Source organism: Aristolochia californica, unplaced genomic scaffold (genome assembly GCF_029961685.1).
Source record: "Aristolochia californica isolate CCGP_79_NKW_82.1479 unplaced genomic scaffold, dmAriCali1.0.hap1 SCAF_13, whole genome shotgun sequence".
NCBI classification, from domain to species: domain Eukaryota; kingdom Viridiplantae; phylum Streptophyta; class Magnoliopsida; order Piperales; family Aristolochiaceae; genus Aristolochia; species Aristolochia californica.
Window position 1 is genome coordinate 3,743,048 of NW_027181804.1, and position 23,296 is coordinate 3,766,343.

At 36.0% G+C, this 23,296-nt stretch overlaps 3 protein-coding genes across 3 annotated transcripts; 1 reads left to right on the forward strand and 2 right to left on the reverse strand.

Moving 5' to 3' along the window:
* Positions 1 to 2,086: 2,086 nt before the first annotated feature.
* Positions 2,087 to 2,392, reverse strand: LOC137948523 (small ribosomal subunit protein uS17c). The gene has a single exon (XM_068794605.1). It carries the CDS (start codon positions 2,390 to 2,392, stop codon positions 2,087 to 2,089), a length of 306 nt encoding a protein of 101 aa, XP_068650706.1.
* Positions 2,393 to 9,673: 7,281 nt separating this feature from the next.
* On the forward strand, positions 9,674 to 12,266 carry LOC137948062 (serine/arginine-rich splicing factor RS31-like). The gene is made up of 6 exons (XM_068793983.1): positions 9,674 to 9,776; positions 9,887 to 10,016; positions 11,110 to 11,222; positions 11,362 to 11,597; positions 11,691 to 11,936; positions 12,034 to 12,266. The coding sequence occupies exons 2-6, from the start codon at positions 9,911 to 9,913 to the stop codon at positions 12,062 to 12,064; spliced, it is 732 nt and encodes a 243-aa protein (XP_068650084.1). The 5' UTR covers positions 9,674 to 9,776; positions 9,887 to 9,910; the 3' UTR covers positions 12,065 to 12,266.
* A 4,871-nt stretch (positions 12,267 to 17,137) lies between these two features.
* Positions 17,138 to 18,020, reverse strand: LOC137948786 (calcium-binding protein KIC-like). Its single transcript, XM_068794955.1, has one exon. The coding sequence runs from the start codon at positions 17,819 to 17,821 to the stop codon at positions 17,408 to 17,410; it is 414 nt and encodes a 137-aa protein (XP_068651056.1). The 5' UTR covers positions 17,822 to 18,020; the 3' UTR covers positions 17,138 to 17,407.
* Positions 18,021 to 23,296: the final 5,276 nt, after the last annotated feature.

The following is a 23,296-nucleotide window of genomic DNA, read 5'->3' on the forward strand; positions in this document are numbered from 1 at the left end:
ACAATGCTACTCCATGAAAAATCTTAGAGCTTATTTAGATAAAGGCAAAGAGAAAAGAAAATTTGCAAGAAAAATAAAGTAAAATAGTTAAGCACAAAGTTCTTGAAGTAATAACTTTTCACAAGAAATTTATTGTAAGAGTAAGAGTAAGCATTTATGATCATGTGACACACTGAAACTGATGCTTGGAAGTTTGTCCTTCTCGAGTTGCAGAATTCCACAAAACACTAGAGAATGACAATGGGATGCTAGACTTTCAAGTCACCATTATATAGAGTCAACTTTCTGAAAGAAAACTGACATTTTCCCATGGTGCAAAAGCTGGATATAAGTGAGTGAAAACAGTAAAGCTAACAGTCAAATTTGTTTCAGAGATTTGAGAAGTCGCAGTAAAATTAAAGATTTGGAAAAAATGGAATGTATACAAGATTGCTTGGTTTTCTCCGAGATAGAAATGAAGGAAAACTGGAAAAGCAATTGGCTGGAATATAAATAGATGGAGGACATGGAAACTACAAAAAATTTCAAAATGAACAAAGTAGAAGGATCAAGACAAGACACAATACAAAAGTATATAATAAATTTGGGGGTTTCAAGATACACTATTAGTTGAATGCATGCATAGGTTAAGGTTGAACTGTAATACTGATTGAATGAAAACCACTTTGTAATAACTCTATAGAACCTATTAATAATATCCATAAAAAAGTTTCCCAATCCAAGTAAAGAAAGAGCACATGATAGTATTATTAGCAGCTAATCAACACTGCCTACACAGCAATAGGCAGCTTGTTGAGCAACCATAACAGCAAGAACCATAGATTCATTAAATTTGAAAAAGGGTGAAGTGAAAGAAGCTAACCAGTTTCTGACAAAAATCGAAACAGCAACTAAATGTTGACATTGCACATCTAATATTGGTTCCACTTAGAACCATGTTCTGGCAGCAAAAAACAGCTTCTGGTAAAGCAGCTCCTTACAGCCCTTGAACAAAGAACACACTTCTGTATGATACTTGGGTTAGATTTCTTTGAATGCTGACAAGATTCAGCTTCCTAACTGATGAATGATTCCACTTTGAAAATAACTTTTCCAGGTTGTTGATTTAATTCCTTCCAGTGAATCCACTGAATAATTTTATAATTTATCAAAATCTTGGAATTTTTTTGAATGTTCAAATTTGGAGATTAGGGTTTAGCAAGAAGTTATGGAATGTCCAAATTCAAACAGATAAGAAAGCCAAATTATAGCTTTTGTACACATACTTTCTATCAGATAGCAAGAACTATATGGGATTTTCTTCCCTCATAAAAAAATTACAAATATCATCTGTACAATAGATAAAAGGAGCCTAATAGGATTTTTCCAAATATCTCTTTAGAAGCGTCTTCAGATCTCAGATCGGATAAGGGAGCTCACAGAAGCTTGACTTGTTTGGTAGCTCAGATAGGCTCAATCAGGTGTTCAAATTTGTATTTAGCGTAATTACTACATGGAAACAACCTGGTCAAGAAGCAGCCAACCTCGAATAAGAAAACAAGCTGTTCATCTCAAATGTTTCATGTCTGAAACCTTGCTACTGTTAAGTCCTTTAACTGATGCCTCCGTAACAGTTTTTAGTGCCTATCACTTATTACATTATTTCCAACAGCAGTTGCACTCACTTCCTGAAACCAAATTTCTGGAATTCTGGACAGAACTTTTGCAGTGCGTTCAAAATGAAAACATGCAAATATTTATTGCCACATAAAAGGCACACAATTGACCTACAGAAAACACCAATCTGATAGTACTTTAGTTCACTAGATAAAAACAAACAATCAGTGATTTAAAGTTTACGCCCCCATAACATTTGGTCAGAAAAATTCTAGTCATAATATATGATAGCAGATGAAAGAAAGTAAGATAACAAGTAAGAAAAACTCGAAGTTGCTTGAAATAGATAATTGAATCAGTAATTGAACCCATTTAGTTGAAGCTAAAATTGAATTCAAACACAGGCAGTTTCTACCACAACATATCGCTAACATTACGAAAGAAGAAATGCCGTAATCAAAGGAGCTACTAGATCACAAATATCACAAGTCTAATCCTGCGGCTGCTGTGATTCCAACGGAAGCCCGAGCCCCGCCGGCACCGCCTCAACAAGCTTGGGCGCATTCTTTGCCGTAATGGGCAACGCGATAAAGGTTTTGGTTTTGCTAATGGGTCTGCTTTTCTCCAGCTGAACAAAGTCTCCGACCTTGAACTGATTGTCCGGGTCATGCGCCTGATACTTCTTCTTCTTGCGGACTCGACGCTTGTACTTGGGGTGCGGCGCCAGGCGCACCACTTCCACGGCCACCGTCTTGTTGCTGGTGGCGCAGACAACTCGACCCTGCAAGTTCTTCATTGCTTGAATTTTGGGGAGAATCGAGGGTGGGGAGGGAAAGAGCGGAGTGGGTTTGGTGGGAAGAGCGAGAGAAAAAGAGCCATTAAGAAACGTTTTGGAATATTTGGAGAGAGAAAGCTGGAGAAAGGAGGATTGAAGGAGAGAACCCATATAGGGGGAATGGGGAGGGAGACGCAGAGCAGCTCTGCGCTTCCTTCACTGCTAAATCTTATCGCTGAGGATGAGATAAGAGGAAAGAATAACTATGCGAGGTCTTTAGAAGACAAAATGCAATGAAATGGCCCATAGAGGCCCATTTATATAGGCCCATCTTGCATGGTTTGATTTTAAAATGAAAAATTAGGAAGGTTTGCCCTCCTTCTCTTCCACCATGCTCCTCTTTGTCTTCATCCCTCCTCCCTACACAAAGTTTGCTTGCCTGAGGGGAAAGGAAAGCTACTCCAAATTTATACCATTTCACATAATTCATCCCCTTACTTGGGTCTGCTTTATACTTGATGGTGTAGACCCACTATAGTCCACAACAATAGCACCTCTAGGTAAATCATAAAGGCTCCATGTCCCCCTTAGAAACCAAAACATCCATCTCCTCATATAACACATTTCCACTTAGGCAAAACTAAAAAGATTCATAACTAAATTAGGTATAAAGGACAAAGACAAGGACATGAAGAATGATCCGTAGGATGGTGACAAAGAATTAAAAGACATATGTTTTGAAACAGAGTGAAAAGTGCATAACCTTTTACCTCGTTTGATGGCAACTAGTAAGTCTAAATTGGAGAGAAGAAGGCGCATGAGTCTGGACATTTGTTGGTGATCGTCTTCTGTAGACCTATAGTGGCTTTATGGATGAACTTGAGGTACCTATACTTGAAGCATCCATAACAACTAGTAAAGGGCTATATGATAAGAGGACACAAAGTATGAAGTATTTTCAAAGAATGTCACATATGTAGATGCTTATATTTTGCGAGTGATAGGATCATGACACTTATAGTCCTCTTGATGACGAGAATAATCTAAGAAAATATACTTTACATAACAAAGAGATAACTTATCAGTAGAGTGACTAAAGGAATGAACAAAATAAGTAGATCCAAACACCCGTTGTGGACTATAAAAAAAATTTGCAATGAGGTTTTAACAAATGTAAGGGAACCTATGCCTATCGAACAAATGATGGTGTATCGTTGATTAAGAAACATGAAGTTAAAATTGTATCACTCCAAAAGCATTTAGGAACACACATTTGAAACAACAATGTGCATGTAACTTCCGGTAAGTGTTTATTTTTTTGTTCTACAACCCCATTTTGTTGAGATGTTTAACTATAAGAAGTTTGATGGATAATTCTATGAAGTTCACAAAACATAGTAAAATTGTGATTCAAATATTCAAGACCATTATATATGTGGAAAACATGAATAGATATGCCAAACTGATTTTTTATTTCATGAAAAAACTTTAAGAATACATCAAACACTTTTATTTCTCCCTTAGAAGGAATGCTCAAGAAACTTGATTAAAATCATTAATAAATGGGATAAAGTATTTAAAACCAAAATGACTAGGTACCCAACACAAACCCCATATAACAAAATTTTTATGTTCTATGTAAAATGTTGAATGGATAATTCTATGAAGTTCATGAAACATAGTAAAAATGTTATTCAAATATTCAAGACCATTATGTATATGAAAGATATGAATAAAAGTGTCAAACTATTTTTTTTTATTTCATGAAAAAACTTTAAGAATACATCAAACACTTCCGACTTCTCTCTTAAAAGGAACACCCAAGTAACTCGACTAAAATCCTCAAGAAATATGACAAAGTATTTAAAACCAAAATGATTAGGTATCTAACATGGGGCACATGCATCAAAATGGACTAACTCAAAGACTCGAGAACTATGACTAGGATTCACTAGAAAGCTAGCCACTAATTTGAATAAATTTATTAGCTTTTGCCACTAATTTTAACTCATTTTTCTTAATCGTTATATGTGTATATTGATCCTTTCAATTAATTTGAAGTACCAGGTCAATCTTACAATTTATGTTTAACCAAAATGATCAAATTACAAGTGAAAACACATATAAAGTACACATAGGATTTTTAGGTGGTTCATAACCCTTCAAAGGATTGCCAATCTACCTCCAAGATGATTTTAGCACCTTGACGTTTCACTAAGTTTGGGTTACCTTAAAGCATCTACATTAAATCACTTATGCCCATACAAGGACTTATGTCAATTGACCAAAATAACCAATTTATGTACGCCCTCACTTAGATTTCAAACAATTAACTAGGCGCACTAGCTTAGACCTACAAAAGGAATTTTCTAGTAGTTTAGTAGGGTACACAAGCCTAAATCGACACACAGATTTTCAATAACTCACTAGGCATACCAGCCTAGACCCACAAAGGGATTTTCAATACCAACTACCCACATGGTTCAAATAACTATACATCCAATTGCCAACCCCTACTTTTCCATGACAACAACTTCTCTCAAATTCTTTGGGGTGAAAATAGTCTTGCCCACTCAAGATTTCACCAATCTTGCAACGATTATTTACTTTCAGTGCAGCTTAATATAAACTGTCTTTCAATATATTGATTTGATAATCCAAACACAAACAAATAGGCTCACATATCATGAGTACTAACCAATGTAATCAACAAATTAAAATAGCATTTACTGATGTTCATTTGAAAGTGTAGACAACTCATAGCCCTTGACTTGATTTGAAAATATGGACAACTCACTGTCATGACTGATTTCAAAGTATGGCCCATGAGTAGTAATCTAATTAACTTTAAGTGAATGATTTCAAAATGATATGACACTAGTTTAGTATACTCGATCATATCAAAGTATAAACATATAAATACATGAATTTGAAATTTTTATCCTCAAATTTTAATGTTTTGAAAAACCTCTTTTCGATGCCCTAATAAATCAGTACATAAACATGTATGATATGATTTGAAAATAAAGAAAGTCGCTAATATAGATTTTGAGTGGTAGTCAATCTCATAACTACTCAAAATACAATGGTTGATTCAAATATGATCTTAAAAACACATGACACACATTCAATAAACTGAGTTCTAAGTATTAATAAAAAAATTAAAAATTAAAATTGAAATGCCTAATTTAATGGAGAAAATTTTCAAATTTGGCTTCTTTTTAAGGCTTGAGGAGGCTAAAACTTCTCAAAATATTTGTGAGGATTCAAGAGGTTTGATTTTCACTATGGGGAGAGAGAGTTTGTTTGAGTTTAATAGTATGATTCACAATGTTAAAAAACTAGCCGTTATGAATATATAAGACTATTTTTGGCATTTAGCAAAAGCAAGTGAACATTAAGTAAAAAAATTATGAAAATAATTAATAAATTTTATTTTTTGTTGTTGATCATGTTGGTATGTCACTAACAAAATTCGAAGATCTTTACCTTCCATATCTAAGTCAAACATTCTGAAAGTTTGAATCTCCACAACATGGATTCAATTCCTCCTGTTTCCGCACCTCCTAGTTGGTTCTACTGTTTTTCTTCTTTAAAACTTTCTATTTCTTTGTATGAGACTCCTTTATTTTTCTATTATGACAAAGGTTCGAATCCTTCAATAGAGATCAACTCTTTTACTCCTTTTTTACCATATATTTTCACTTCAAGGCTTTATCTTTTTTACTTGTGTTTGAATTTTGTATACACAAGATTCTTTTAACCTTTTGTACTTTAATTCTACAATTCTTTAGTTGAAGAGACTAATTTCTTCCTATATGGTCATCTCCTTTTGCTTGTTTTACTCTTCTTGTTATTTTTTTGGACTGGTTGTTTGCAAAAATGATTCTTCTTTTCTATTGTACGACTAAACAGTGTTGTTGGGTTGATTGGAGGGTGCGATTTCTAACATGAGCAACGTGCTTTCCTTTTGTATGGACAATTGGGATAGACCATAGTTGGTTGAACGGATATATTATAAGAAATTTCGTTTGAGAGTTTTTTTACTACACGATATACTTAACATAAATCATTAGTAACTTGAGTATTTGTTATCATCAAAATTATCTTAATGGATATAAAGGTCAACAGGGTTCAATGGAGAGAAGTAGCAATCTAAAATATTTATTGTGAACCACTATAAAATTTTAAAGTGTAGTGGAGAATGGTTGAATTTATTGTTAGATTTGCTTGTTATTGCTTTGAATGTAGGTAAGTTAAAAACTCAAATTGATAGGTTTATTCTTGTAGGACTTTAAAAACAAGTTGCGAAAATCATTATTTGAATAAAATTGCTAATAAATTGATTTATTTAGATGGTTGATACATACACTTTATATGAAACTTTTTTTTATATATTTGTTTGTTAATCCAAAATTGTCATATGTGTGTCATTATTAATAGAGTGAACTCGCTCACGAATTGAACTCTAGAAAAGAATGTGGGAACTGGTCTACAGTTACCGAGTGCCCATGAGTTTGTCAAGGTGGCTTCTTCCTGTTGAAGACTAGCAAGTGGATTCACTCCGTCCTTTCTTTGTCTCGCAATTGAGCGAAAGGAATATATGTTCAAGCTACTTGAGGAAACGAAGTCGCCTCCTCGAAGCTTTAATGATCAAGTTGGCGGCGAGAGAGTTGTCTCATCCCATGGTCTGGTGAGGTGTGTGAAGTTGGATCCAAGACCTATCCCAAAATGACTAACCATCTTAGGAAACATTTTTTTCAACTAATAAACTCAACATATTTGTTATCACCAATCCATCTGGGATTATTCTTTTAACACTCCCCCATGGAAACCATGTGAAATTGGGTCCAACGCTTATCCCAAAATGACTAATTATTTTAGGAAACCACCTTCCCAATTAATAAACTCAACATTTTTGTACTCACTAATCCATGTGGGACTATTACTTAACACTCCCCCTCACGTATAGGCCCTTTTTTGTGGTTCTACAATAATTTGGGTGGAACCCATATAAGAGTACATGCTCTGATACTATGTGAAGTTGGGTCCAAGGTCTATCCCAAAATAACTAGTCATCTTAAGAAACTTTTTTTCCTAACTAATGAACTCAACATATTTGTTTTTACTAATCCATGTGAGATTATTCTTTTAACAAGTTGCTTACTGAAAGTCAATGCTTACTTCTTAATGTCAACTTAAACAGGATGAGGGACGTCCCTTTAGCTCTGATAAATCATTTATGAGTTCCCAATTGTTGCAGTGAGCATGTATAAATTTTCATGTGGAAGCTCTCGTTCCTCACAAGGTAACATAGAACAGAATAAACTCCAGATAAGTTCTAATAAGAAGAGAGCGAGAGAAGGAATTGCTTCAAGTCCTCACAAGTCGAAATGTCAAAAATGTTGTTTTAGAGGGCGATATCGTTGTTGGCTGGGTTGATCTTTCTTGGGTATTTGATGATATGGATCGTTATACCATTGAAGATCTAGTTGAACTCATGGCTCTTTACGATGGTGATAAAAACCAGTACAAAGGAATTTGGAATCCAAGGTAAGAACTACATTCCTTTTTCTGAACTTTACACCATTGAAGTGTATTAACTATATCAATTATTTTTTGTGGTTAATTATTTTTCGTTTACGTGCAGGAACTTTCATGTTGATTTTCAGAGTCCCAATTTTCCTCATCGCAGTTTTAGCCTGTGTTTATCTTCATTTGACGAGGAATGCCAGCAACTTTTCGAACAAGTTAGATATATTTGGTCTTTCTATCAACTTTATCTCTTTCAAATATATAAACCAATCTCAGTTAAAATGTTTTGTTTGTAACAGAATCAAATGAGGTAGCACGTTAGCATAACTGAGAAAGTCGATGCTAGTGAGAGGACCCCTTGGAGTGGTTTCAGCCATGGAGTTGATCTTCTTCTTCTTGTTCATTGCACTTATTGTTTGGACCTTCGCCTATGCCAATATCATAATCCCAGTCGTGGATAACATGAATGCCCACCAAAATAGCAGCCGACGATAAAATGTAGGGATCATGTTCTACAAGTTGTGTCAATCATCGTCTCATGAAGGCTTAATTAACTGAATCGTGATCTTCTCCCAAAATAATGATGTGTTTACCGCAGGTGGCAACAGAAGGTTCGTCGCACGACTTTTTACATGGTGATTGCGGGGAACATATGCTCTGTGTTCCTCTTCTTCCCAATCACAAGTGTGAACGACAATGCAACGAAAGCTTGCAGACCATGCTTCCGTCCGCCAGATCACAAATCCGGCATAGCCATAATTAACAATTTTTAGTTTACAATTTTATGTATAAATATGTGATGTAAATGGTTTCCAAAATCGTGGTTAATCTTTACATGGTATCAGAGCTTCCCAATCTTGTTTCACGATTCATTTTTTTTCTCCGACGAGTAACCCCCTTCCGCCGCTGTAGTCCAGTTGTGCTTCATCGCCGTAACAACGTCCAACCCAATAACGGAAGCAAGAGGTTCCCTCCAAGAGCTATTTAGAGCACCCGATCTGCCAAATTTTTTTTTTCCAACCACCACCACCCTCGGGCAGAGAGCTGCATAGTCTCGAACAATTGTCGAAACACCAGTTGCCTGCTGTCAGAAACAAAGAAGACGATCTTTGGCCGATGGTGGTGGTGGCCGAATTTTTTTTCCAATAGATCTATATTAAATTAATTTTCTTATATTTATATAATAATAATTTTGATAATAATTTTAATTTTCTCTATGTTAACAAAAAATAAAATGAGAAAAAATTAATAAATAAGACAATGCACTTAATCATAAACCTTAGAGATATTTGTCAATTTCTCTTTCACAATTATTAGAATTTTTTTAAGTTTTTACATAGATTTCATCAGATTTTTCATTGATATTTCTGTCCTATATTTGATGTTTTCTTTTAAAATATATATATATATATATATATATATATATATATATATATGACTACTCGATTAGATTAAGTAGAATATCAAAATCTGTTAAATTATGTAATATAAATATGTGAACAACATATTAAAAATAATATGTAATTATTGTTTATAAATAAATATATTATAATACCATAATGATAAACATTTTAAAAAGTCCAATAATAAATATTCAGAGTTTAGTTCCTAGGTCAAGGTCCCACGATCCGCCCAAGCTGGCACAAAATATCTGAGTGCATAAATACCCGCAAAAAGATCCAGATCCAGTCACCGCAATTCCATTGTGGCTCCACCCTACGATTTTAGCACTATATCGTTCACAGCTATTTAAAGCCGTTCTATTCGAGCCTCCATACTGTTTTAGGGTTTTCGTTTTCTCCTGTCCAAAGACGCATTCTTCCGCTCGGAAGCATTTTCGTCTCGGTGGATACTCGTCTCATCGGTAAAGGTACGCTTCCCTTCCGTCAAACCGCTGAGAGACCGGCAGAGTTCTTGCGATTTGATTGTTCCTTTTCTTTACTCTGTTCTTGTCTAAACTTTTCGAAATTTGGGAGATAGGTTGCTTCGGAGGGATTTACCAAGATGAGGCCTCTTTTCTGCGGGAATTTTGACCACGAGACGCGTCAGTCGGACTTGGATAGACTCTTCTCCAAATTTGGGCGTGTCGATCGCATAGATATGAAATCTGGTAAAATTTTGCTATTTTCGAGGTGCCGAACTTTGTTGCAATCGGCAAGGAATAAGTAGTTGGTGTGTTATAATGTGACTAATTGTTTTGTGCTCTAATATTTTGGTTTATTTGGATCGCGTGTGATTAGGTTCGAATTAAGCTTGAAATTTGATTCATTTTTGTTCTCTTAGTTAGCTTTTTATGTGTTTTGACGATTTATTGGGTGTTTGTTTTCCTTTTTCTTTTTTCTTTTACTGCTATGTGGTTCGGTGTTTATGGACGTCTACTACAAGTTTTTGGTTGTAGCGAAACTCGAACTTGGGTGTATACCAGTGGAGACTGTTACGAATGCAGTCTGAGCTTTCCCCCCAAGTTTCGAGGGTTTTTGAGAAAACGAAGTTTGTTAGTTTGATTCTGGGTGTCTGTGCTCATATTTTTTTAGCAAGAAGACTTTGTAGCGATTTCTCAACAAAAGTGCGTTGTGTATCTATTATCCCCTGTAAAATCTTTTTCTATACCATACGGGTGTCTGCTTGTAAAAAAAAATAATAAATGCGACAAAAACAATTTTATAGTTTCTATTAAATTTTTGCTTTGTCGCAGGAATCATTAACGGAAACCGAGCTCTCTCTGGGCTCTCACCACCTTCACTGCCTAAAACCTTCCATGTGAAAGGACATTTTCCTGCCAGCAATCCTGCATCTCCTTCCATTGACAAATGGCATTCTTCTGCATTTCCTTCTTACAATCATCTGTTACTCTCTTCTTCATTGCCGCCATTTTGACGAAGTATGATCCAACCAATTCATCATGGCGTGCGATTGCACTATTGCTCCTTCACATGGCGAAGCATGCTCAGCAATGACTTCCCTCAGTTCTGAATATGGTTTAGCTTTTATGGCATCATGAATTAGTTCATCATGCAAGGCCTTCCATTATTGGCCATCATCTTTATGTTCTCCAGGACTTCACTTATCTGCAGGTGTTGTATTCTTTGTTTCACGATGACAAAGGAACCCTGATTTAGCTGCCCTGCACTACAGTGGTTAATAGAAGTTGACAAGATTCTCCTACTGATATGTATCTAATATGAGATATTTATATATTTCAGGATTTGCGTTTGTTTATTTTGATGACGAGCGTGATGCTGAGGATGCCATCCGAGGTCTTGATGACACACCTTTTGGATATAATAAAAGGAGAATATCTGTAGAGTGGTCAAGGGTATGTTGTTTCTCAGTTTTGCTTGTTTCTTATTGTTATAAATCTTGTAGCGATAGGGTTTGATGTATTCGTTTCCACGGTGTCTATGGTGTACTGCCAACAACTATGCTTAACTAATGCTTTAATTGTCAATGTCCAGCAAGCTGATCGTGGACCACGCCGCCGTGAAGGCTCCAGGGCTATTGCTAACCAGAAGCCGGCAAAGACACTTTTTGTGATTAATTTTGATCCAGTCCACACAAGGATTAGAGACATTGAAAGACATTTTGAGCCATATGGTAATGTTATGCATGTGAGAATCAGGAGGAACTTTGCATTTGTTCAGTTTGAAACACAAGAAGAGGCCACAAAAGCCCTTGAAAGCACTCATATGAGGTTGGTTGTTTTTCATTTTCTGTCGGAAATTGGAACAAAGATGTAGGTGCGAATTTTGAACTGATTTGTGTAAGGTTACGAATCTGTTTTCAGCAAGATAATGGACAGAGTGGTTTCTGTGGAGTATGCGCTGAGGGATGATGGGGAGCGGGAGCGGAGACGGGACAGCCCCAGAAGAGGCAGACGTGGAGGAAGCCCTTATGGACGTTCTGTCAGCCCTGTGCAACGAAGAGGTCGAGGGAGTCCTGATTATGGTCGTGCCCGTAGTCCCGGTTATGATAGGTATGATGGCCCCGCTTATGACCGAGACAGAAGCCCCGAGTATGGGAGGTATAGAAGGTGAGGACGGTAATTTAGATGTTGTCAAGCTTCAGTAAATATTTACAATGTGAGCAATGTTTAACTTCTTTTCATTCTTCCATTGTACGAGGAGCAGCCGCTCACCTGTTCGCAGATCAAGATCATGAAGGGCTTAGAGGAGGGGATACTGTGGTGTTCCGTTCTTGCGTTTTATGGGGTTTTACATTTTCTTTCAGTTAGTTTGAGGTGCCTGATTAGGTATGTAGCTATATAGAAGTGATGATGGCGATGTTTTCTAGTTTCAGGGGTGATAGATGGATGGTCGTTTTGTGGAATGATGATAGTTGGATTTTTTGTTTAATTTGTGTTCATCCTCTTTTTTTTTTTAAAAAAAAAAAAATTGAAATACCCCAACTATCTACACCGGTTTACAGAACTTCGTTTAGGTGGGTTCTAAGGTTGAATTTTAATTTGTGTCTTTCCTACGATGAAACGTCAATTGTTGAATATGTTTTATCTTTTTGCTGAAAAGTATAAAAAATGGAGACATTCCTATGAGCCATTGAGAGCTGTAGTTTAATAAAATAGACGTTGATTATTTTGCTTCCACCCAAACAGTAAGATGGAATGAATCAAACAATGATAGATTACTTTTTTTTTTTTTTAATTTTAATTTTTCAAATGTAGAATGTGTGCAAAATAAAATCTACTGAAGTCAAAATTGCATAAACAAGAATTTGATGGAAAAATTGTATTAGTTGATATTCGATTAGGCTATCTAAGTTCCATTTGGTTAAGGAACTTCCATCAAAGGAAACTAAACTTGTTTTATAGTCTTTTTCAATTTGAGTATCTACCAGGGCCGATTTCTTTTAATAACTTATAATTTTTTAGGTGTGTAATTTGTTCACCTCTAAAGATCTTTTTTTCTTTAGGATTAATAGAACATGTTTCTTCTTCACTTTTACCCTCTATTTGGTTGAGTGAAAATTTCTTTAATTTTAGGGAAGAGTCTCTCAGCCAACTCATTTATGAGTTGTGTGTTTTGGAAGAGGTGAGCTTTCTAACTTGATTTTATCATGTAGGTAGTAAAGTTGAATAATAGGGTTTTGACCTTTTCTTTCTATATTACCTTCAATCTGTCTACTAATAGTCAGTAAAGCTATGTTTGTAAAGTTATTTTGCTTAATAACTTCTTGTATTTGTTTCTCATATGGTCAAGTCGTCATTTCGACTATAGGATTTGTTGGAATTAAGGGTGGCATCGCAAACTTGCTTATGTTCGAGTCGAGCTAGATTTAAATATGTCAAACTCGAACTCGAGCTCGAACCGAGCCTAGCCTTGAGCCTAAAGTTGCTATCGAGCTCGAGCTTCAACATTCATTTAAAACTTTTCAAAAATTACATGTCTCGAGTTCGAGTTCCAACATACATTTAATTTTTTTCAAAAAATGCATGTTAAATAAATTGTATATAAAATTATACCTATATTTTACATAAAATTGGGTATGATCTCTACATAAAATTGGGAATGAACTCTACTTAAAATTGAGTATAAGGGTAGCATCGAATCCAGCTAAGTCTGAACCTTCCTATGTTTGAGTCGAGCTTGATTTAAAGATTTTGAACTCGAGCTCGAGCCGACCTAGCCTCGAGCCTAAAATTGTAATCGAGTTCTAGCCTAATAAGTTTAACTGAGTTCGAGTTCGAGTTCGAGCTCTAGCTGAATTCGAGGTTAATCTACATTTAATACTTTATATAAAATATATGTCAAATAAATTATCTATAAAATTATGCATACATTTTTAAAAAAAGAATGATAGGGGAGGTTCGGGATTGAATCTCGATAATAGATTAGAACCCACCAATATTAATTTTTTTACCCAATTGTCTAGCTTATTTTGTAATTTTTGAATTTGACCATAAATTTACTATGGCATCTTTAGTGGCTTGATTGAAAATTTATATTCTAGGAAAAACTAGAAATATTTTTCCAAGGATACACATTTCCAAAAAAACCTTTAAATAAAATCCTATTACTATTACATACTTACTAGAAAATTACATGAAATATTTTTAAAATTTTCTTAGGAAAGTTAAATGGACCTCTTATTGTGACTTCTAGGGAAATTAATAATCAATCTAATATATTACTATACTTATCGATAAATTTTTAATCAAATAAAATGTAAAACACAAATTGCTATGAAAATTGCCTCATGCTAAACGTATTAAACCATCAAATGTCAAATACTTATTCAAAAATTTTTTATACGGTTTTCTAGCCTATCTTGGCAAGAAAATCTTACTTATAAAATTATATGATTTTTAATAAAAAATTTAATTAGAAAAATATTTCCAAAAAACATGAGACACTAATGGTCCCTATATTTCTACTAAAAATGTCTTTTCAATATTTATTGAAAAAACCACTAATAGTCTCTAGAAACATATTTACATTAAAATGTCTTTTTAATTTCTTTGAGAGCCATGAGGGAGACACAAAGAGTTTTTTTGTTTTTTTTTATTACTTGGTTATGATCTCGCACGTGTGATTTTCACACGTGCGAAATCGTCTAGCACGGGGTTTCATTGGTTTATGATCTCGCACGTGTGACTTTTACATGTGTGAAATCGGCGTGGGAGAAATTATTTTCTCCCAAGTTAGGTATCTCTTTGTACTCTCGTTTTCCGCTGAGATGACGCAGAGAGAAGACGTGGCGCCGGTGAGGACCTGTAGTTGGCGACAGAGGCAGTGGCGGCGACGGAAACAAAGGAGGCAAAGAAATCAGAGGGAAGGGGATGTAGCGGCCGGCGAGAAGTTGTCGACGGCGACAGAAGTGGCCAGAGCAGTGGACAGGAGGGGCTGGGCGTTCCCCCTCGCCCCCACTCCTGATCCCACGACTCGCCCGTTAACGAGTCGGCTCGCGAGATTTCGAGCCGAACCTTGATTCGGTCGAGCTCGGGTCGTTAACTCAACCGAGCCGATTTAGGATCTCGAGCTCGAGAGATACCGAATCAAACCGAACCAGCACCGAACCGAACTCGAGCCACTCGCGAGTCAATTCGGTTCGAAGCCACCCCTAGTTGGAATCTAAGTTCTCCTTAGTTTCATGTGTTTAAACGGAGAGTGAACAATTTCTATAATCTATCCTTTATGGGTTTTCTAGGTGTTGAAAATTCTTTAGAGAACTATTGCATGGTCCTCAAAAGGAAGGTCTATTAAGGCTTTTTTTTTTTTTTAAATCCTTGATATAGCATTTTTCATATTATACAAAGAATACAATTAGCTTCATTTATATTTCATTAAATTGTATCACTATTGTCTAATAGAGAAATTCAATTGTCCTCATCAAAGGCCTGGAAGAACCATTGCCTATTAATCATATTATTAGGATGCATAAATTATATCTTTAAGAGTTCCCATTAGGCGTGACATCAAATCAAGCCGGTTTGCGATTAGCTCAAGCTCCGCTCAAAGCCAACTTGGTTTGGTTCTACCACCACTTCATCATGGCTACACTTGATAGCCATATCTTTAGAGCATTTTGTGATAGCAATATCTTTAGAGCACTTAGCTATGCCTCTTTATATTCCTTCAACCTGTACCCTAAGATCCGCCTACAAATCCCCTTACGATCAAATGGCCAAAACTATCATCCTCTAGCTTGACTAAAAAAAGACTAGGATAAAAAGATAGTCAAACAACTCGTAAGAGGTTTTATAGTGTTGTCAACTATCAAATACTTATTCAAATTTTTCTATACGATTTTCTAGCCCATCTTGGCAAGAAAATCTTACTTAGAAAATTATATGATTTTTTAATAAAAAAATTTAATTAAAAAATATTTCAAAAAAACATGAGGCACTAATGGTCCCTATATTTCTACTAAAAATGTCTTTTCAATATTTATTGAAAAAACAAACTAATAGTTTCTAGAAACGTATTTATACTAAAATGTCTTTTCAATTTCTTCGAGAGCCAGGAGGGAGAGTTTTTTTTTTTTTTTTTTACTTGGTTGTGATCTTTTCACACGTGCGAAATCGGCGTGGGAGAAATTACTTTCTCCTAACTTATGTATCTCTTTGTGCTCTCGTTTTTCGCCGAGACGACGCAGAGCAAAGGCGTGGCACCGGCGAGGACCTGTACTCGGAGGGAAGTGGCGGCGACAGAAACAGAGGAGGCGAAGAAATCGGAGAAAGAGGAAGAAATCGAAGGGAAGGGGATATAACGTCCGACGAGGAGCTGTCGACGGCGACATAAGTGGCCAGAGCGGTGGACGGGAGGGGCTGGGCGTTGCCTCCCCTGCTCTCGCTTCCGCTCCTCGAGCTCGAGAGATACCGAATCAAATTGAGCCGGCACCGAGCCAAACTCGAGCCGTTCACAAGCCAATTCGGTTCGAAGCCACCCCTAGTTGGAATCTAAGTTCTCCTTAGTTTCATGTGTTTAAATGGAGGGTGAACAAATTCAATAATCTATCCTTTATAGGTTTTCTAAGTGTTGAAAATTCTTTTGAGAACCATTGCATGATCCTCAAAAGGAGGGTCTATTAAGGCCCTTTTTTTTTTAAAATCCTTGATATAGCATTTTTCATACTATACAAATAATAAAATTAGCTTCCTTTATATTTCATAAAATTGTATCACTATTATCTAAGAGAACTTCAATTGTCCTCATCAAAGGCTTGGAAGAACCATTGCGTGTTAATCTTACTATTAGGATGCATAAATTATGTCTTTAAGAGTTCCCCCTTAGGTGTGGCATCAAATCAAGCCTGTTTGCCATTAGCTCAAGCTCCACTCAAAGCCAACTTACTTGGTTTGGCTCTAACACCACATCATCATGGCTACACTTGATAGCAATATCTTTAGAGCATTTAGCTATGCCTCTTTATATTCCTTCAATCTGTACCCTAAGATCCGCCTACAAATCCCCTTACGATCAAATGGCCAAAACTATCATCCTCTAGCTTGACTAAAACAAGACTAGGATAAAAAGATAAGAGGTTTTATAGTGTTGTCAATTCACATTCCTCTTGTGTAGGAGATGACTAACAACTGTGTTAACAACAATTAATGGTAGGGACTTCAAGCTTTGAGAAATTTAGTAGGAACATGCATAATTGGATAATTGGACTTACACTTGAACTTGCTATATGCAGGCATCGGATTTTATATTACCTGATTGGTGAAATTTTTTCATTTGCTTTACAAGCAGAATTCTAAAACACTCCCGGCGAAAATTAAAACGTTTTGAATCAAAACCCAGAGTTGCAGTGTGCAGATTAAAGCATAGAACTCTTGCAGCTCGGATTTGCCAGTGATGAATTTCATGCTTTATTTTACACCAATCAGTTTCGCTTTCGAATTTCCGATGGTCAAGCAATCACTACCAAGTTTGTGCAGACACAGAGACTTGCGATTGAAATGGAAACTACAATTCATCGATATCAATCAATAGCAATTAACAACCCCCCGCGGATACATTAGAAGCATCAAGAAGAAGAAGATCATCTACTTAGTTCCTCATAAATAGCCTTCTCCAGCCAGGCCTCGGCGTCCTGCATCATCCCAGGGCTGAGTCTCACCATCAGAATGCAAAACTCCTTCTGATTGAGCGCGCCATCCCCATCAAGGTCCCCTTCCTTCACCATCTCCTCCGCTTCCTCTTTGCTCATCGCCTCCATCCCCAACACCCCGGAGTTCCTCCTCAGGCTCTCCGACGTTATCACCCCTCTCCCCGGGTCAGCCAACAGCCGGAACCCCGCGCAGAGCTCCCCGACAAACGCCTCCGAATCCAACTTATCCGCCATGGCCGGCAACAAGTCTTCATACTGGGTCGCAGTCGAATCGTGCGCTCCTTGTCCCTGATCTCTGCTCATCCTTTTCTCTCTTTTGTTTGTTGCGTCGTGAAGGATACACATAGACTCGGGGATATATAGTGGGAACGAGATGGTCTTTTATTCAATTACGCCCGTCTTTTAACGGTTTCTAGGAAGGTTCCTGGAAGATAGGAGATTGGAAATTAGTGGGGTGTCTCGATTGCGTCATGAGCCCGCGACTTGTTGCCGTTGCAGGCAGGGGGATTGTTTTCTCAGAAGCTTCCTCGATGCTTTACTTCTTCGTCTTCTTTCTCTTTCCTCCAATTTGGTTCTGGGTCGAGGACAAATCCTTGCTGTTCAGTTCAGCCTGTGTGTTTTTTGTGGCAAGGATCGAGTGGCCATCGTTGAAAGCGAATGATAATTTCGGAATCACTGACAGTTCGTGGTTGGAGGAAGGAACTCGTGTATATTGGTTGTATTTGCCTCTTGTCTTCTTGCTTCACTGGCATCTTCCTCAGTAGTGAACAAGCTTTTCAGTAGTGAACAAGCTTTCCCAAATGATTATTTATCTTATATCCGGACGAAGTGAACGTGATTAACACTGGCTAGGCTTCCGTTTCCAGCCATAATTTTCTGTATTAATTGATCAATCTCAAAAAAAATTATCCGAGGCAGAAAGAAGTTGACATTCAAGATGGGGAGATTGGCAGCAAAACCATCTTTGCTAAACCAGAGAGAGAGAGAGAGAGAGAAGATAAGTTGGATTGATCATTTGAGGGCACTAGATGTCATTCTGTCTCTAGCCCACTTGATGTTGGTATCTCAACAACTCGCTCAGCCCTTGGCTCTCTACGGACAATAATGCACTGGTGTAGCCTTAATCTTGTCTACCTTATCTTCCTCTTTCATTGGCCCTTTATGGTGTTGATGTGGTTCTTCTCACTATTGCCACAGTACAAGATCCTGGTAAATATGTTTCTACTCTTCAGATCTTATGACATTGATTAAGTCCATGGTGGCTGAATAGAATTTTTAAATCTTCACCCACAACTTTTCTAGAACAGGTGGTTCATGCGATTTCACATCAAGATCAAGTAAGATCTTTTTAAATCGTCACCCACAACTTTTCTAGAACAGGTGGTTCATGCGATTTCACATCAAGATCAAGTAAGATATAAACACTGTATCCAGCTATGATAAGTAGTTGAAGAGTTAATCTTTGTAATTAATTAGGAAAAAGAGAAAAAAGGTATCAAATGGTTGGTTGGACGGGTGCTCATAAAGCCTCTTCTCTCTCTTGTTTGTACCAACGATTTGAATGGTCTTCATTAGCTAGCCATATTTCCTTCATTCCTCATTCTACCTGCTTTGGACTGGTCATTTGAAAGTTTGGTTGAATGAATCTCACCAGAAAGCATTCTCTCTTCTAACCCATCGAATGGTTGTCTTCCTGCCATCTGGATGAATGGCCTCTATACTTCTTTTGCACTGGGTGGTCATCTGGTTATTCTACGCTGGCTTGAGTGGTTGATTCCTGAGAGCTTTCTCTCTCATCTCGGTCAAATGGATGCTTTTAGGTTGTGGGACGATGTGTCAAATGGATGCTTATAGGTATCTTGAGAGCAACAAAAAGCTCTTTTGGGAAGACCCAAATCTGATATGAAAACTCAACCCATGTAAAATACTTTTTAAGTTGGGGTAAAATGATGAACTCAAACCTCAATGTAGCTTGCTAAACTAAAATTGATTTCAAAGTGATAGGTGTTGAGCAAGAATTATGCATCTACACAGAAGGATTCTAAAGTAAACAGTTTAGTGTGTTTAGTTCATGCAAAGGCCGATTCAATGTGGAAGCAAAATAAAAGATTTTAGGCGCAATGGAATTGATTTCAAAGTAAAGTGCACTAATTGAGCAGCAAAATAAGAAGTACAAATTCATGTTTCAATTAAAAGCTTGGTGTGTACTTAGTTATTTCGAAGAAGGCTTGTGAAATGGGGTTTCCTTCACCCAAATTGGCTTCCTAAGATGATTTTAAAATATAGAATTCTTTGGATGGCCTCTTAATCATAGTGGCATCCTTCTCATATGATTTCTTCATCTTTCCTAGACCTTAACTTCATTTTCCCTTCCCCTAATCTCATCTTTGTGGCTTGCATAAATTTAGCCAATCTATGTGTGCAGAAAATATTTTAGGAAAATAATAATAGGTGCAATCACTTGCAGCATTTGGAAAGATCATAATTGTCTCTTTGGAAACAAGCAATAGAATTTAGGAAGAAATGTTGAAAAAAAAATAATGCATCATATTCTTTTTTTGGTCAAGCAAACATCATAAAAATCCCACACCCCCAATGTTGTTATTCCCCTTTTAGGGGGTGACCAAGTTTGATTCAAGAGGAAGATAAAAAAATAATTCCTCTACGAATATGACGATTGAGGAAACATAAAAAAAATTTCCAATAAGGAAGTTGAGAAGTGGAACTTAACAATAGAAAATTTTCTAAAATAAACTTCTCATATATGGCAATTACTTTTCTAACACAACTTGACCAATTTGGGAAGAAATTATTTAAGAGAAATTTTTTGGGTAAAGAGATACTTAAGACACTAATATTTGAAATTTAGAATGAAGAAACAAAATTTTTTATTTAAAAAATTTCAGACTTTGTCAAAAATGAATCTAAACTCATATAGGAACAAACTTCTCTTAAGGAAACTAATGTAATGTGAAATCAAACAAAAAAATTTTAAGCAAGGAAAGATATTCGAGTTAGTAAAATTTTGACTAGATACTGAAAACAAATAGTAAACTTAACCAACATTACCAACTTAAAAAAGTAAAACAAAAAAACCTACTTAAATTCATTTTTTTTGCATGCAACAAGCTACTAACATAACTTTTGATTCTTCTAATGTGGATACCTCTCTCTAGAAAGATCAGATTGAGAAATGGTTTCTAGGGATGAAAAATAGACTCACATAGCTTTCTTTTAGATATAATTCTTGATATAAATTCTCAGTCATGGTTGTACAAACCGTTCAGAAAGTTGAGGCTTTCTGCTATAACTCAAACTTTTCTGTTGCTTGACGTTTTCTGCTTCAGATGCCAATTTATCACTCTAAAAAAATCTTATTGAAAAATTATTTTTGAATTGGAAACTAGAATTAAAGATATTTCTAATAGTATATATAGTAAAAGAGTGTGAAATCCAATGAAAGACAAGAATTGGGAAAGAAGACTAATTGGAAAAACAAGAAACTCCCCTTTTTTTTTTTTTTTTTTCTTCTTCCTCCCTTTGTTTAGAGAATAGTGAAACTCTAAATCTTGTGAGGGAGGAGAGAAGAAACCAAGGTAGAGAAAGAAGAGGAAAAGAAAGAGGTGTAAGGACGAATTTGAGCCAAGAAGAGGAGGTTTGAATGCTCTATCCCATGCATTGAGGTTATATCTATAGTTAAGGAAAGATGTTTACAATGACTACAATGCCTTTAGGGCTATATGCTTTAAAAAGAAATGGACATACACCAACTTGTATATTTACAATTTTATGTCATCTCTATGAAAGTTCTCCTTATTTACTAGCCATGTCACCCCTACACATGTAGGTATCTTTTAACATAAGCGTCGAGGGTGCTAATTACTACGGTGGCTGAAGTATTCTGAATTCTGCCTATGGCATAGGTGAAACAATTATCTTAAAAAATTTACCATCATACCACTCCAAGGTGTGTCCAGTTATCTTGCATGGGCACAATCTATTAAGCATTTATTAATCATTTATTAATCATTCAAGATCTCAATGGTAATTTGTCTCAACTCCCTCCTGATGAGGAAGATACTAGCTACATGAAGTGGTTGAAAGAAGACACTCTAGTAATCAGTTGGTTGATTAATAGTATAGGAGACTCGATAGCCAACAATGCGGTGCTCTTGGGTGCTATTAAAATTATTTGGGACATTGGTGTAAAATTAAATTTAAGTACTGATAGTCTCAAGAGTCTTTATGATGCATGTTAGACTATGTATACCTCAAAATAAGGTGACAATGTGGATGAATAATTTGCCAAGTTTTGAGGTTTCTGACAAGCACTGAAGCTCTCAAACATATTTAATTGATAATTCAGTTCAAGAAGGGTGTGTGAAGAATAGGTTTAGTGGAATTTATCTAGTCAATCTTAAGCATACTTGGATGTTAGAAAATCTCACATTTTTTAGTTCATTAGCCAAGCCTTCCTTTGATGACATATGTGTTGTTATGTATCATATTCTAACTAAAGAAGCATCAAATATTTCAATATTCCTTTCAGAGAGACATCATCCATTTCTAAAGGACAAAGTAATGACAATTGTGGTCAAGGCCAAGGTCGGGGTGATCATGGTTGAGGTCCAAGCTTGTAGAATGATTGATTCTCAGTCCACATGCAGTTGGACTTATTGTGCTATCTTCAATAATCAATCCACAATTGCTCATGACTGCAAAGAATCTAGATCTAGAGATTAAGAAGGTTTTTAGAAATTTAAGAGTATTTTCATATGCCTCCTACCACTTCTGTGACTACTGTTGCAACTATATTTATGTATTTCATTCTTTAATGTGTTAGCTCTTCTCCTTGGTTAATTGATCCAAGAGTCTTTGAACACCTTACTGGGTAGATTGGTAAGTTATCAATCTTGTCTCTTGTCCTACTAATCATTTTATGTATGATTCTCAAACTGAAGTGTTAAGCATAGGTTGTTACTCTTCTTCAACCACTTCACCTTTTTCTAATGTACTATTTGTGCTTCAATTTTCATTAAGTTTTATATTTGTAAGTCAAATTACTAAACAATTGGATGTTTTGTAACTGTTTTTTTTACACATTGTATTTTTAGGACAGCCGAACTGAATGAGTGATTAGTAGAGGCCACAAATGAGGAGGTCTTTACTATATGGATAATGAAGCATTTCAGCATTAGTGGCCAAAAATCAACACTCTCCAATGGCATAATTGGTTAGGTCATCCATCTTTGAGTATATTAAAGTTTTTAATTCCTTCATTCGAATCACTTTCTAGTTTGTCTTGCACATTGTATGAGATAAGAAAACATCATATAAGCTCTTTTCCTTCTCATTTTTAGAAGGTTACGTCTAGTCGCTTTGCATAATCTACTCAAATGTACAAGGGCCCTTGCAAGTGTCAAATATTCCTCAATCTCTTTACTCACATTTATGGATGATTTCACTCATCTAACATGGCTCTGTTTAATGAAAATAGATCTGAACTTTTTTACATTTTTACATATTTTTGTGCCATGGTTGAGACTCAATTTCATAAGAAAGTTCAAATATTTCAGTTTGATAATGCTAAAGAATACATTTTTTTTTGCAATTACAATCTTATTATAAACAAAAAAGGCATTATTTATCAAACTTCATGTGCATATACTGTTAAGAATTAGACACTCTAATTCAATATCATCAAGAGCAATAATAATCGCAGATGAAGAAATAATCAAGCACGAATACAAAATACTTATATAGGTTCGCCTCAAAGTGAGATTGTCTTGTCATTCCGTTGTTGCAATCATTCATTATGAT

Bases quoted from the DNA above. Each gene is read 5' to 3' on its own strand.
- LOC137948786 (XM_068794955.1), bottom strand. From the start codon at position 17,821: ATGTGTATCCTTCACGACGCAACAAACAAAAGAGAGAAAAGGATGAGC.
- LOC137948062 (XM_068793983.1), top strand. From the start codon at position 9,911: ATGAGGCCTCTTTTCTGCGGGAATTTTGACCACGAGACGCGTCAGTCG. The intron at 10,017-11,109 runs GTAAAATTTTGC...TATATATTTCAG, and splicing joins TCGCATAGATATGAAATCTG to GATTTGCGTTTGTTTATTTT. The intron at 11,598-11,690 runs GTTGGTTGTTTT...ATCTGTTTTCAG, and splicing joins CTTGAAAGCACTCATATGAG to CAAGATAATGGACAGAGTGG.
- LOC137948523 (XM_068794605.1), bottom strand. From the start codon at position 2,392: ATGAAGAACTTGCAGGGTCGAGTTGTCTGCGCCACCAGCAACAAGACG.